The sequence below is a fragment of the Mauremys mutica genome, chromosome 10 (assembly GCF_020497125.1).
Source record: "Mauremys mutica isolate MM-2020 ecotype Southern chromosome 10, ASM2049712v1, whole genome shotgun sequence".
Taxonomy (NCBI): domain Eukaryota; kingdom Metazoa; phylum Chordata; order Testudines; family Geoemydidae; genus Mauremys; species Mauremys mutica.
This window is the reverse complement of record NC_059081.1, coordinates 58,798,897-58,814,637: the sequence shown is the minus strand read 5'-3', so window position 1 is coordinate 58,814,637 and position 15,741 is coordinate 58,798,897. Positions and strand designations below refer to the sequence as shown.

At 42.4% G+C, this 15,741-nt stretch overlaps 1 protein-coding gene across 3 annotated transcripts in view; it reads left to right on the top strand.

Annotated features, from left to right (window-relative positions):
* Positions 1–15,741, top strand: part of ICA1L (islet cell autoantigen 1 like) — a 62,298-nt gene that overhangs the window by 9,118 nt on the left and 37,439 nt on the right. For 2 of the 3 annotated variants that reach the window (XM_045032561.1, XM_045032562.1), the window contains exons 2-3: positions 4,550–4,588; positions 9,946–10,111. In XM_045032561.1, coding sequence (XP_044888496.1) covers positions 4,572–4,588; positions 9,946–10,111 — 183 coding nt within the window. In that variant the 5' untranslated portion in view covers positions 4,550–4,571. Of the gene's footprint in view, positions 1–4,549; positions 4,589–9,945; positions 10,112–15,741 lie in introns of those variants that run through there. The other variant, XM_045032563.1, reaches the window with a different exon arrangement.

Here is a 15,741-nt window from a genome sequence, read left to right as displayed (position 1 = left end):
TTATCAATTAGGAAAGAATTTGAGAAAGAGAAATGGTGGCATTAATAATGTAACCAAGGAAGCAATACCTCAAGGGAAGACATTTTCTGAGATAAGGATTCGGCCTCCCAACTAGATACAAGTGAGGAGGACTCCAGGATAATCTAGTAAGGATTATCACTGCACGGGATTATACTGCAAAATAGTGGGATAGGTACCCTTTATCCTGTTAAACAGAGCAGGTTGAATATAATTTGGCATCTGACAGACATTGATATCAAACAAGTTTCACTGTTTTTCATTAAATGATTTATTTACTGGATATACTTTTCAGTATTCAACCCGTTCTATAGCTGTCTGAATATTTGGCAAATATTAAATATCTATTGGTGAAATAGAAATACATTTGAATACTTTTTTCCCATGCTGTTTGACCAGCTCTTTTATTGAACATGGACTAGCTATACTAATTCTATTAGTTTCTCTTAGAATTTATCAAAATAAGAGGAGATACGGAAATACACAAAAAGGGTTCAGGGCATCTGGAATTCCAGAGATGCTTCAGTAAGGCTTCAGTCCAAACCAAATAACAGAAAGCTAATATATAGTTAATACAGATTAGAAACAAGCAAGACACTTAAATAAATGGTTAGGAAGAATGGGGCTGCTACAGTTTTCTTTCCCTGAGGGGAAAAAGGGGGGGAGGGGAATTATATTTCAAGGCAGAAGACTTAATGTAACATTATGTGGACTTTAATCACCAGAGGAGAATAGTCAGTCAGATTGTCCTGTCACTTATAATTCAGCCACATGGCATACATTACAGTTAATATCTACAGAAGTCAAGAATTATGACAGGCTGATCAGAACAGTGGTAGATTGTCCAAGAAACTGTGCATAACTATCTTAGAGTTTGAGCACCTCTGAGGTACTATTTATTTAAAAGACCAGTCACTATCAACATACATTCTTCCCATTTAAAACCTCAGAGTTGAGATTTTTTCAAAGTAGCATAGGAGTTTTTAGACACACATCTTCCATTAATTTGTATGGGAAAGGCATCTAAAACCTTTGGGCTGCTTTGAAAATCTCAACCTAGATACAAAGATGAGATTTCATGCAGCTACAGCTCAAATAAAAAAGTAAGAATATGTTTTCTTCTGCCAGGTATATAGTATAAAATATATCTTTTTTTAGCAATCATGAAGTAGAAAACAACAACACACATGCCCTCTAATTCTCCTTTTGTTTTCTTAATTCTCTTGGAACAAGTTCCCTGCTGTCTTATATTGCCTGCCCATAAATCAACTGCCTCAGAATCATCATCATTCATCAATCAAGCACCTGCTAATCCACCTATTCGCAGTGTACACAAGCTGTTTCGCTGTTCATTGCCAAAGCCTCTGTGGAGTCTCTTATGCCATAAAATACTACATATGTAGAAAAGGGCCAAGTACAGTTGATGCACTTTTTGATGTACCTTCAGAGCTTTATTTCCACTGGGCCCTATCCGTTTTCCCTAGGCCTTGCCTCCACACATTAGTCATCTAAAGTGGGATCTACAAAGGGACTAGGCATAGCAATGCTGAGCATCATGATGCTTTACTTTTAGACTCCTAGAAAATCACAGGAACGACATTGCAACCCAAAAAGTTGAGTTAGGTACCTAGGCTCCCTATACAATGAATGAGGAGAGAAAGGTGCCTTAGAATACAATTCACAAAACCAGTATGCCAGGCAGTGAGCTGCCTAAGCTAACCAGTAAGAGATGCTGACCAGAGGGGGGTGTGTTAAGCCCTGCTCCCCTCTCAGTGATATGCACTTATGTGTGTGCTGCAGGGAGGAACCTAGCTATAGTAGTGATCCATGCACTGACCGAAGAAAGGTGCATGATTGCCTAAATTGTGTGTGGGACTTGAAACAAAACAGCCTGGGGAGAGAGGGAAGGAGGACCCCTGTTATAATCTTTAGCGTAGTGGCTTAGGGTAGTCACCCAGGATTTGGGAGACCACCAGTCAAGTCTCCCTCCTTCTCAGGGAAAGAAGGGATTTAAACAGGGATCTGCCACCTCTCAGGTTAGTGCCCTAACCACTAGGCAGTGGATTATTATTAAGTGGGTCTCCCTCAATTTCTCCTATTAAAGTTGTTCAACTTTAATTAAATACTGGAATATTTAAATATTACTTGAGCAAGAGAAAGAGTTAGAATATCCCTGTAGCCTAGTGGTTAGGTCCTCCTCTCCCCCAGCTGTTCTGTGTGAACTTGCCTGAGAGTCTGCATCCCAGATCAGGTCCCTGCACATTACTTGGGCAGCCTATCTTTGCTAGTTTGTGAATTGCTTTGGGGCTTTGATGGGAGACAGGTTCTGGTTTCCTATCATCAGACAGTAGTGTGCATGCTCAGGCAGGAGATACGCATCCGGGCACCTAAAGTCAGGCTGCAGTGCACATGCCCAGCATAAAAACTTAGGTACAGTATGTGTTTAAGTGCCTACAGGGTTAGGCAGCAGCTGAACAGGAGTTTTGTGGATTGCAGTGGCACTTAAAAACAGGACTTAGGTGCTAAATTCTTTCAGGGGGTCCCACGGTGGTCCCTTATCTTGCAATTGGATCAGTGCAAGTGGGTTCTGTACCCTACAGAGCCTCCTTGAATATGCCTATAGTGCACACTAAGCCCAGGTCTGCGAGATACAGGCTTGTGGACTTGATGTTTCCTAGCCAGCTTGAGCATCCACACTGCACTGTAAGCCTGGGTTTACAATTGTTGGACCCAGGTCTCACAGCCATGTTAACATGTCCGTACTGCACTACTCAGACCTTCTGTCTCAGCTCTGCGGTTTGACTGCATTCACTCTGCAAAATGGCAGGGCTTGGACCCGAGTCACAGTGGGACTTGGGCTCTAACCCACACCCCTAGTGTCCTAGGACCCAGACTGATTTGTGCTGTTTGAAGCCTATACCCACCCAAAACTAAAGACCCTCCCCCTCTATTGAGAGGGAGGAACGACTTGACCTAAGCATCAACTGACTACAGGAGACAACAAATGAAAAAACAGGAGCAGATGATGTTTGGTCAGAGTAACATCTTAGTAGGAAATAAGAGGAGTGGGAAATGGACACTAATGTAGAGTTGCCAACTTCCTACTCGCACAAAACCAAACACCCTTGCCCGCCCCCTGACCCCTTTTCCGAGGCCCTGCCCCCACTCACTCAATTTCCCCGTCCCTCTGTCGCTCTCTTTCCCTACCTTCACTTACTGGCTCATTTTAACTGGGCTGGCTCAGGGGGCTGGGGTGCGGGAAGGGGTGAGGGCTCTGTCTGGGGGTGTGGGATGAGGGGCTTGGGGTGCAGGAGGGTGTTCCAGGCTGGGATTGAGGGGTTTGGAGGGTGGGAGGAAGATCAGGGCTGGGGCAGGGGATTGAGGTGTGGGATGGGGCCAGGGGTGCAGGCTCCAGGCGGCGCTTACCTGAAGCAGCCAGCATGTCCCCCCTCCGGCTCCTGCATGTAGGGGCAGCCAGGCTGCTGTGCTCTTCCCTGTCTGCTGGTGCTGCCCCCACATCTCCCACTGGCCGCAGTTCCCAGCCAATGGGAGTTGCACAGGGGTGTGCTTGGGCTGGGGGCAGCATGCAGCACCTCCTGGGTGCCCCTACACGTAGGAGCCGGAGGGGGGACATGCCGGCTGCTTCCCGGGAGCCGCGTGGCGCGGAGGCTAGCAGGGAGCCTGCCAGCCCCACCAACCGGACAGTCAATGGCCCAGTTAGCAGTGGTGACTGGAGCTGCCAGGATCCCTTTTTGACCAGGTGTTCCGGTCAAAAAACAGACACATGGTCACCCTATTAATGCCCAGTGCTATTCTGGGGATTGAAAAAGTAGGTTTTGTTTTCATTACAACTAGGTAGGAAACTAGTTTCCCAACCCAAAAGAATATGAGATTTCAGAAATTTTCCCATCCCAAATTGGGACAAAGTCAAAATCTCAAATAGTTGTGAACCAATAATCTAGATTGGATCAATTTAAATGTTTCATTCTGACCTTTTATTCCACCTTTCCCCCCCCCTATAAATTAACTTACATTTTGAAACAGAAAGTAGTTTAAAAAAAAAAGAACTTTTTGGTTTAGAAAATGTTGAAACATCCCATTTCAACAATTTGAAATTAATTTCAACCTGGGAAATTCACTGAAACTGACCTTTTCCTGTGAACAGTTTTGGTTTTGATGAATTGTCATTTTCCAACAAAAAAACAATTAATAGAAAAATTCCCAACCAACTCTAGTTTTAATTTCTTACTCACACAACCCTGAAGCTTGATTTCTCCAAGTTCTCAGCAACTTTAGATAAGTCTGAGGTTTTTTGTCTCTCTCTTTTGAAATATTGTTTTAGGTCAAGTCCCCTTCTTCCCTCCTGTAACCATGCCCCTGACCATGGTATCCTGCCCAACATATAATAAATTTCTTTTTATTGCTCTTTTATGATTCAGCTTTCAGTTGCTGTTCCTTCTCTGTACTAAGTGTGCTTTTTCTAGAATGATGTGGTGGAAGTAGAAAAAAATGTTTTGGTCTATTTCCATAGGTGTAACAAGAGCCACAGCAGAATGGATACCCATCCTAGGTGAGTCAGGAGTGTGTTACTTTATAGCAACATATAATACCCAGAAGAAAAATATTGCTGAAAAAAGAGAGCCTATTGAAAAAATTTAGCATTATCCTTCCTGGGGAAAAAAGGCTGTAAAAAGATTGCACATGGTTTATAATGTTAAAAGAAACAAAATAATCTTTTAAAAAATGTTTCATTTGACTAATTTCTTTTCCTACTATCCCTCTATCTCCTGTCCTATGCATTGAATTTGTTTTCTTCGTGACTCCTCCACAACATGAGTGTTCCCTGACCCTGAAGTGGTTTACAAGAAGTGACCTGAAAAGTGTTTCAGGTAGCACAGCCATGTGGAAAAGAGGAAAGCTTCACACTGTTTTTGAGCCAAAGGAATAACATAGGCTTGAAAATTATATATATTTTTAAAAGGTCACCTTAGATTAAGACAGGCTACAAAATTATTTCCTGTAATGGTTTTCAAGATTGCTTTTTGAAAAAAATGTAAAAGCCAGTTTTGGCTAGGGCACAAATACTCTTTCTTTCCCATCTTATCTGATGTTCCTCTCCTTCAGTACCCAGCCACCTTTCTCTTGTTTAAACAGTCTTCCGTATGAAAGTTCTCCTAGGTTGAGTCCACACTGTATAAAAAAACTAATCCCCTGGACCCCCTCTCAACTGGTATTGAAGTAATTTGCCTTGCTGATGTGGCAGGAAGCAACACTCCAGGTAGACTTACACTATCAGTACTTGCAGCCTGGGTTCCACAGGCACAATCTGTTCTAGTGTGTCAGCCTTAGCTTTGATATTCCCTTTTTATTTAGTTTTGTCAACCTAAATGTTTATTTTAACATTCTGCATTTATGTTCTTGAAGGAGATTTCCCCCCCCCCCATGTTTGCCTCCTAGGAATTCATCTATTCTATATGGCTGCATACACTGTTTACATAGTTAGACCCCAGTCCTGCAAACATACAAACGCATGAATGATCCCATTGAAAGTTATGCAATGTTAAGCATATACATAACTGTTTGCAGGATTGGGGCTGCAAGCACTAATCCTGCAAGATGATCTGTGCAGATCGACCCCTATGCCCATGTGGAGTCTTGCTGAAGCTGATAGAAAACTGCACAGAGTAGTTTGCAGGATAGGGTCTTTAATAAAAGTGACCATTACTTTTTGGTAGAAATAGCCCGTTAGGTCTTCATGAACTTCATTTGAGAAACAAAGAGATGCTCAGTATCCTGGTTACTGGGCACCTCTGTCCCCTTTCTGGTCTCTCTAAGTGCATGCCCTCAAGTATCTGGTCAACCCTGGGATGGAAATCTCTTATAAATAGACCAAGTTATTAGCTACAATACCCTGTGTATCAACTGTTCTTACTCTGCAGGACCAACTGAGTTCAAACACCTGCAGTTCTTCTCTGGGAGTCTTTGACCAATGCCATGCCGTGATAAACCTGTCATCTTAAAACATAAGTATTGTTTATTTTAACAGTAAGAACAATGCATTTAGAGAAAAAGAAATTTAAAACAGTCTACACATTTCTCTTACCTAAAGTCTTATCGTCACCTGGTTGTAAACTAGGCAGACCTAACTTCTTCCAACACTCTCAGTAGGTCCCTGTGTCTCAGTGTGGTTCCCCCAAACAACTCTCTCTCCCTTCTTTTGAAAGAGTAGTCCTAGTTAAACTTGCCACATCTCTTTTGATCTCCTGTGTTCTCAGGCTTTTCCTTTCTGGGCATTGTTACTTAACTCTCAAATGTTTGCTGAGAAGTGACTTATTCTGAGCCATTCTTTCCTATCCTGCTCGTTTTTCTCATCCTATTAAAACTAAATCAATATACTTATACTTTAAACATCCCAATAACCAGGTCAACATGCAGTATTCATAAATTACAGAGCAGTTCCAAATCAGTCACACCTAATAACCTGCAGGATCAGGCCTCAAGAGCAATAGTATCCAATAGTGCTAATCTGCAATGCAAAGCGCATCTGATCCAGTTTCTAAATCAAGCTTGCATGTATCAAATGGAGATGTTGTGTCTGGCATCATTTTACAAGGCTTCTAGAATTGCAAGGTTTCAAATAACTTTCTTCTAATACACTATCTGACAGGATCTTAAAGTTGTGAAGCTGTTTAGACTTTCTCTTCTTTATTTAAGATAAATATACTGAAAAATGATATAGCAATGACAGATGGTTAGCCCGGATCCTCTAGAGCCACCTAACATATGTGCATGTCCACAGGCTTTAATTTCTTCATTAAAAATTACAGTATCTTCTTTATTATATAGACATGTTTAGCATTTGTTGTTGTTACCAGTTCCAAACAGTACAATGAACTGTCCACATATCTAAATAGTTGTAAAATATCTGGGACTATTCTATGGAAGTTTAATAATCCTATTATAGCTTTTTTTTTTTTTTTAGTCCCACTCTTGCTAGTGTTCCTATCTATCCTGGCATGTTCTAGATGTGGTTTAAGATATTAGGGGCTGTGTCACATAAATATTTAAACAAGTCAAGAGGTGGAAATGTTTGACAAAGAGTAAAAAATTGATGCTCACTATTTCATTTCTGTTCTTTGAAAGGACATGCCTGCAAATCTGATCGTTTTTGTCACAATACAGGAGCTGAGGGATCTATAGTATAGTTTCTTTCATGATTTACTATGCCATTTCATTTAAACCTTGACAAAAAATATACTAACTAGAATTTATATAAAATATGTAGTTAGTTATTACAGCCTTGGAATACATAATTGTGATGGCCTCTAGAAGGGGTGGCCCTTCCGTTACACTATCCCCATTGCACCTCTGTACAACTACTTCTGTATTGCTGTGGAGAATGGACATTCATGATGGACCAGAGGCGCCAACTTTCTAATGTGCCGGGGGAGTTCGATCTCTGCTCTGCCCCAGGCCCTGCCCCCACTCCACCCCTTCCCCAAAGCCCCACCCCAGCCCTGGCTCTTCCTGACCCCCCGCTCTGCCCCCTCCCCTGAGCATACCCCACCATCACCCCCCACCACCTCATGCACACTGCAGAACAACTGATCATGGCGGAAGGGAGGGGGAGGCACTGATTGGCGGGGCCGCCAGCAGGTGGGTACTGATTGGGGTGCTGCTGGTGGGTGGTCATTTCCCCCCCCTGGGTGCTCCAGCCCCGGAGCACCCACAGAGTCGGTGCCTATGTGACGCACACCCCCTTTTGAAGAACAGAAATTAACCAGTCAGATTTCTTTCCTCTATCCCTGATAAAACAGAATGAGTGTTATGTTGTTTTAATAGGATGATCAAAATTGCTCCAGTTGCCAAGCTGGGATTATTTTGGTCTAAGGATATGTCTTCACTGTAGAGTTAATCAGGTTATTTAGCCTCAAGTTTTCTTAAATTAGCCTACATGGAGTGAGAGTGGCCGCACTCTGAAATAACATTTGAGCTGTAGAGTGGTCATGTTAGTAGCTGACAAGTTGTACTAACTGCAGCTGTAGCCTGTACCCCAACAGGCCAGGAAACTCCAGTTACGAGCACCCCCACACTCAAGGTTTTTTTGTGGGTGGATGGGACTTGAATTGGGGCACCAATTGAGGTATAATTCTAACTTCTCTAACTCAGCAGTGAAGACAAGTGTTAATTGTCCTGTGAATTACAAAGAGAGGTGCAGCCGTATACAGTTACAACATTGTAAAGTTAGATGAACTTTGTTTAAATGAGACAGATGCTTAATCAGAATGAATTGGAATCTACCAGATTGTCCCAATTAAGTGAGTTATACTAAAGAATGCTGAAGAAATCATAAACTATGACAAATTTTATTTAGCTTTGTTCTTTTTGTGTGTAGTGTCAGTTTGGCAATTAGATTATTTTTATACAAAATTAAAATATGTAAACGTTGCAAACCTGTGAAATGTCTTCCAATGGACTCTTTAGTGAAAGTCAACCAATACTTGTCGGGTCTTCACATGAGATCTGAACTGGTGTGACTTGGGAGAACCTGAAAGATAAAAATTTTGAGACAAGTTATGTCCCTTTGACTTTGTTATTTAGGGCAGTCATGATAGGTGCTGACTCTGTGGATGCTCTGGGACTGGAGCACCACGGAACTGGCAGCCCTGCAAATCAGCTCCTCCCCCTCCCTATCAATGCCTCCCATCCACTGCGATCAGCTGTTCAGCGGTGTGCAAGAGGCTTTGGGGAGGAGGGGGAAGCAGGGACAGAAAAAAGCAGGGGAAAGGGGCATAATGGGTCAGGAACGGGGGCTTGTGCAAAGGGGTGGAGTGCGGGTGGGGCCTGGGGCAGAGCAGGGGTCCAGCATCCCTCAGGAAATCACAAAGTTGGCGCCTCTGGCATTCAGTATATATTTCATGAACAGATGTGGTTTTTGTTGAGTCAGTTGGAAATTACCTTTAAACCTTTGAAAGCATGCTAACATTCAATATATCTAACAGCTATATAGACAAAACACTGACATAATTTCTATTGAATGAAAATCAGTTATCTGAGCTGTTGAGCCAAAAAGTTCCCCCATTTAGTCTTTCCAGTGCCTATATTCTACACATTTTAAAGTAGCTAGGAATTCTGATCTTTGTTTAGTCAGTGGCCATAAGCGGAAGCACCATGTCCAGTGAAGTAGCTATGTGTGGGGTAGAAAATTGGAAGTTACAGATACCTGGCAACATTGTATATACAGCTGGTTGCATTTTTTTTTAAATGAACCTATTTCTCCCATTGGAAAATATGGGTTTGTCAAAATTGAACTTTCCTGTGGGAAAGTTGATTTCTGCAATTTTTTTCCTTTCTTTCAGAAATCAAAACATTTTCTTTTGAGAAAAGTGAAATGTCAGCTCCAAAAGAAAAATATTTTAACTGTCTATTTAAAAGTAAAGAGTATTACAAATTGATATTTTGACAATTTTAAAAATAATTATTTCTTAAAAATAAAATAAAATTCTTTAAATAATTTTTGCATAATAACATTGTCAAGATGTTAATTTTTTAGACCTTTTTGTTTTGTGAAAATTTGAGTTCCCATCCCAGTTTGGGATGAAAACAAATATTAAAATATCAAAATTCCTTTTTCCATATAGCTCTAATTGTACTAATCACTTTCAAGCTATGCTGCAGTAAATAGTCCTAATGATTAAAAATATGTAAGTACCCATTCAGACATCATTATGATGGACTATGGGGCTTTCATACCAACTAGACATAACGTGCAAATAGATTTCAAAGAGCATTCAGAAAGTACTATGTCAGCACTGATTGGCTAAATTGTTTTGCATTGGTAATATTTTATTAATTTCTTGCTTTGTTGTATACATAGTAAATTGTTGAAACAATTCTTTGATCTGTTTACTTATCTCTTTCTCATAGTCACTCCAAGGATACCAATGTAAAATATAGGTCAGAAGACCAGTCTGTAGTCAGCAGAATGCAGAAGAAATACTGGAAGACAAAGCAAGTCCTAATCAAAGTTACTGGAAAGAAAGAAGACGAGCATGTGGTTGCATCTGATGCAGAGTTGGATGCCAAACTAGAGGTAAATGTAAGGATTATGTGACTATGTCTATACTACAAACTTTGGTTGATGCAAGTTACATTGCTGTATTGCCACCAAAGTTTGTGCATTGCTCATGTGCATGCATACTTGGCTGCTTGCGTCAGCACTGCACATATTCTCTAGGTGTAATTGTGTTGATGTAAAATACGGTGCACCACGGGTAGATATTTCAGTGTGCCTCATGCTGCTGTTTGACACAATATCTTTTGGGAACTTTTCACAATGTGTTGTGGGATGGAAATGACTTGCCAAGGAATCTCTGGGAGCTAGGGGTCAGGTCCCCAGAATGCAACTTACTCCATCCCATAATTTTTGGGCCTTTTTTTTTTAATCCCACAAACCTGTGCAGCACATTTTGCTGTCCACCATTCTCAGACAGAAGCAGGGATCCCACAGTGCTTTGCACTATTCTCATGAATGTTGCAAATACAGGACACATGATTCTCCTGTATTTTCAGACACTCGGGAAGTACCACAAGAACACAGGGGACATGACAGTTTCTTCTTGGACATTTCGCAGAGGAAAATCTCAGAAAATAATTCAAGGTTGGTGATGATGTTCATGGAGCAGCTGCAGGCAGTGGAGTACTGTTTTTGGATCCATGAACTGAGCACTGACTGGTGGGATCATATCATATAATGCAGGCTCAGGACAATGAGCAATGGCTGCAGCATTTTCTGATGTGAAAGGCCACATTCCTGGATCTGTGTTCTGAGCTCACCTCAACCCTCTAGCGCAGGGGCACCAGAATGAGAGTTGCACTGACAGTGGAGAAGTGAAATGTGACCACGCTCTGGGAGCCTGCAACACTGGATTGCTACCAGTCAGTGGGAAATCATTTTAGAGTTGGAAAATCCACAGTGGGGGCTGTCATCATGCAAGTGTGTAGGGCCATTATTTGTCTCCCGGTATGCAGGACTGTGATTATTTGCAATATTCAGGACATAGTGGATGGATTTATAGTAGTGAAGTTCCTGAATTGGACTGAGGGCAATAGATGGCATGCACATTGCTTTTTTGGCACCAGCCCACTTTGCCTTTCTTTAACAGAAAGGGCTACTTTTCTATAGTTATCCAAGCATTGGTGGATCACTGGGGATGCTTCACTGATATTGATGTGGGCTGGTCAAGGAAGGTGAATGATGGTCATATCTTCAAGAACACAGGACCGTTGAGAAAGCTGCAAACAGGCACGTTGTTTCCTGACCAGCAGATTACCTTTGGGGATATTGAAATGCCAATAGTGATTCTGAGGGACCCAGTTTACCCCTTGCTGATGAAGCTATACATGAGCCCCAAGCCTCAATAGCATCAAGGAAAGATTCAGCAACTGACTCATCAGGTGTAGAATGACTGTTGAATGCGCTTTTGGTAGATTGAAGGGATTCCGGCAGTGCTTACTCACTCAGTGAGAAAAATATCCCAATGGTTGTAACTGCCTGATGTGTCCTGCGTAACATCTGTCAGGCAAAGGGGGAAAAGCTGCTGACTAGGAAGAGGTGGAGAAGCTGTCTGCTGGCTTTGAACAGCCAGTCACGGGCTATTACAGGAGCCCAATGTACAGCTATGCAGCTGAAGGAGGCTTTGAAACCACACTTTAACAGTCAGCCATAGTAGTGTTCTGTGATGGACTGTTCTTTGGGCCTGGAAATGGGACTTTGAAATTGGAAAGGCAGCAATAATTTCTTTCCATTTCATTGCACAAATGTAGTCCACTGTGGTGATGCATACACTAGCTGTGGCTCTCACATAATTGTGAAGCTGTGGTTTTCCTTGCTGTTCCCCCATATGGAATGGTGGGGGTAAGGAGGTGGCCTATGATGCCACATGGAATGTGGGTGGGGGGGCGTAGGGAGTTGCTACTGTGGAGTTCTCCAAGGACAGGAAAAAGTGGTGAGGCTAAGATTTTTGGACATGTAGGTCAATCAGGGTCTGCATCATTTGGGTTTGCTGCCTGACAAGACCCATAATGTCCTGATGCATCTTCCTCTCCTTTTCCTGCTGGGATTCCTGGGCCTGTCTCCTGTCCCCTCTTTCCTTCTCCATGCTGTCTGACATGCCTGGTGTTTGTGGTCCAATGCAGCACTGGTTTGCACAATCTCACTGAACATGTTCTCCCTCATCCTCTTTTTTCTCTTCATCAGGGATAGCTCTACTGCAGGTATGGAGGGGGCATCCCTCAAAGCTGCAACGGCAGCAACTGCTGCTGATAAAAACAGACAGATATATCATTGGATTTACAGTCATAACAGAAAGAGAAAGAAAATTTTCAAAACTCCCTTCCCTTATTCCCATAAAAACTTTTAATAAGACATGTTTATTGACACTTTGGCTGTGGAGCGCTTCTGCACAGCACCGCTCCACAACCCCAGCCATAATAACTATTGCCCGCTAGGGATGAGTATGGGGGAGGGAACTTCAGTTGCATGAAACAATAAACATTCAGCTCTTATTCCATGGATATGAGTATGAGGCAATGGCACAATTCTTCCACTCTACTCTGTGCTGATTAGGCCTCAACTGGAGTATTGTGTCCAGTTCTGGGCACCACATTTTGGGAAGGATGTGGACAAATTGGATAAAGTCCAGAGAAGAGCAACAAAAATGATTAAAGGTCTAGAAAACATGACCTATGAGGGAAGATTGAAAAAAATTGGTTTCTATGATTCTATCCACAGGCAGTGGTGGTTTTAAGATCATATCTCATTCCTGAAGGCAACATAGGCACAGAGCGCACAGCTGCTACTGGTGTTCTGAAACCACCTGGGTCCATATGCCTCTAGTCTGTTTACTGCAGTGGTGCCAACCAAACTCATCACAGAGTGCTGTGGGAAAGTGTCCTACCAAGAAGGATGAAATAATGCAGCCAGCCTTATCACCCTTTAGAGATTATTGCAGAGTATTTTCATTAAAGTTTCCTCAAGATCTCGCTGGAGGATACAAGGGACATCTCCCTATGTATATACACAAACTGCTCCACATGGCCTCCCCTGTCTTCCCCTCACCATTTAACTCAACAGGGGAATGAAAAACAGATGCCAACGCTACCTCTGCTTGTTGTACTGCTACCTCTTTAAATTTAAACATTGTAAGAAAAAAAAATATGTGCACACTTACCCAAGGTCCCTTCCCCTTCATTAGGCTTGTCCATGCTCAGCTGCCAGGACTGTGGTGGGGTCTTGAATAGGTTCTGGTTCATGGGACAGCTGAAGCCCCCCAACTGTCCCCTCCTCTTTCTCTTCATCACTGTTCATGGCAGGGCTTTCTGTCTCAGGCTTCTCTAAGGTTTCCTGAAGGGTACTGGTAGGATCTCCACCAAGTATGGCATGCAGGCCTTTGTAAAAGTAGCACATCTGTGGCTCAGCACCAGATTGATTGCTGCACTCCCTGGCCTTTTGGTATACCTGGTGCAGTTCCTTAGTTTCTGTGTGGCACTGCTACTGATCCCTGTTATTCCCCTCTGCCTGCATCCTCCATGCATTCTGTTTGCAGATGTCCATGTTTCTAGAGCTGGTCCATAACTATGCTTGCACAGCCTCTTCTCCCCACAGGCCCAGGAGATCCAATATCTCCTGTCTACTCCATGGAGCCAGCATGGTTGGTTGGGCAGATGCATACAACAAGGTAGAACTGCTAGCTGTACTCACCAAGGCAGGCAATCATGAAAAGGCATTTCAAAATAGGGTGACCAGACAGCAAGTGTGAAAAATCAGGGGGGTAATAGGAGCCTATATAAGAAAAAGATGCCAAAATCGGGACATCTGGTCACCTTATTTCAAAAATATGTGAGGCACTTTAAAAGGAAGGGCTGTCTTCTGGTTTCTGTGACTCCTGGGCGGTGGAGTTTGCAGTTGTGACCAGAGCAGTCATTGTTGCAGGGAATGGGGCATTGTGGGACAGCTTCTGGAGGACTGTTAGGGTTGACACAGGTCATGCACTACATGCATGTCTACACTTGCACTGCATTGACCTAGATAGGTCAACCATGGCTCCATGCTATTTATGGAGGTGGTTTTACTGGCTCACTGTAATGGGGCACTTACTTAGAGATAAATTTAAGCACAAGTAGGTCGACAGCTGGCAATTTAAATTGACTTAACGTTAGCGTAGACTAGGCCTGTGCACATTGAAGCAACAGAATTGGTGTCTGGCAAAGCGGTGGAAAAAGTATCCATAGCACACTGCAGAAGTCTAGTGAATACATTAACTTTTCTTAGCATTTACTACCAGTGACTTAATGGTATATTGACAAGTACTATTTGCTTGCAGTAGACTGGGCAATTCACACTAACTTGTGTACTTGAAGCTCACGTGGATTGTAATGTAAGAATGGCCTTAATTTCTTACCAATTTTTTTCAGAAGCAAAAGGAGTTATCACAATAAAATATTTTATAGTTAACTGTATTGTCATTAGTACGTCTACACATAAATCACTGCATATTTTTAACAAACAATAGTGGGCTAATTTAGCTGTTTACTGCATTAACTTAAGTGTAGCATGTAGGCTCTGCCAGCTAGATTGATGACTCTAAGGATATATTTATGAAAGGATTTTGGAATATGCTTTTCTGTTCAGTTTTGAACAGATGCAGCATTAAAGGCTACTGGGTGATGTAACTCCTCCATGTGTCTGATTTGATAACTGACGGCACACTGCCCATGAACTAGGGTATATGGATGCCTTAAGTCATTTTCTGACAGTGTGTGTTCTGAACAAATGTCTGGGGCTTGGGGTGCTGGGATTAGGGGTGCACTGGTGTAATGTAGGTTTATGTGTAATATGATATGTTTTTGGTTCACAATAGACTGTGTCTTTTACATTCTTAACACCTGATAACACATACAGTAGGTTAGCCTCCAATTTAAAAGGCACAACTTTCTGACTCATTCCCACACCCTTGGCTATTCCTGGGTTGTTCATAATCTTCAATTTGAATCTTCTTTGGTTGGTTAGTGGAGACTTTAGACCCAATTCTGATCTCTTTTACTGCAGCCTAAATTTGGTGTAATGTATTTGACTTTCACTAAGATCTGAATCTCCACTATCTAGGTTTTTATACTAGCCCCACTCCCAGGACCTAGTTCCCCTCTGGAATCTAATTGTCCGAAAGCTTGTGTCTCTCACCAACAGAAGTCGATCCAATAAAAGATATTGCATCACCCACCTTGTGTCTCTAATATCCTGGGACCAATGCAGCTACAATAACACTGCATACTCTCTCTCTTCCACTCGTTGTACTTCTTTAAATATCACATTGTTGCCCCTGTTTGACCCGAGTGGTGAGTCAAAGTTTGGGGCCCTGAGGATGTTCTAATTGGAAGTAGAAATTGATGGAGTCTGGTATTTTATTTGATGAAATCTTGTTTATTTACAAGGAATGTACAAAGTCCTGCTTCTCCTAACGCAGGAGGATCCAAGAACAAAAGGAGCAGTTTCTTAGCTTACAACTCCAAGCCTCTTTAGCCAACATTCCCAAAAGTGCACGCTCTCTCTCTCTCTAGCTTTTTCCAGGTCACACTGTGTTTACCAGCTGCTGCTTGGCCTTTTTCTGTTTGTCTCTGCCTCCCTCGGTTCTTGTCTGTTTAGTTTCTATGTGGTCTGCCTTC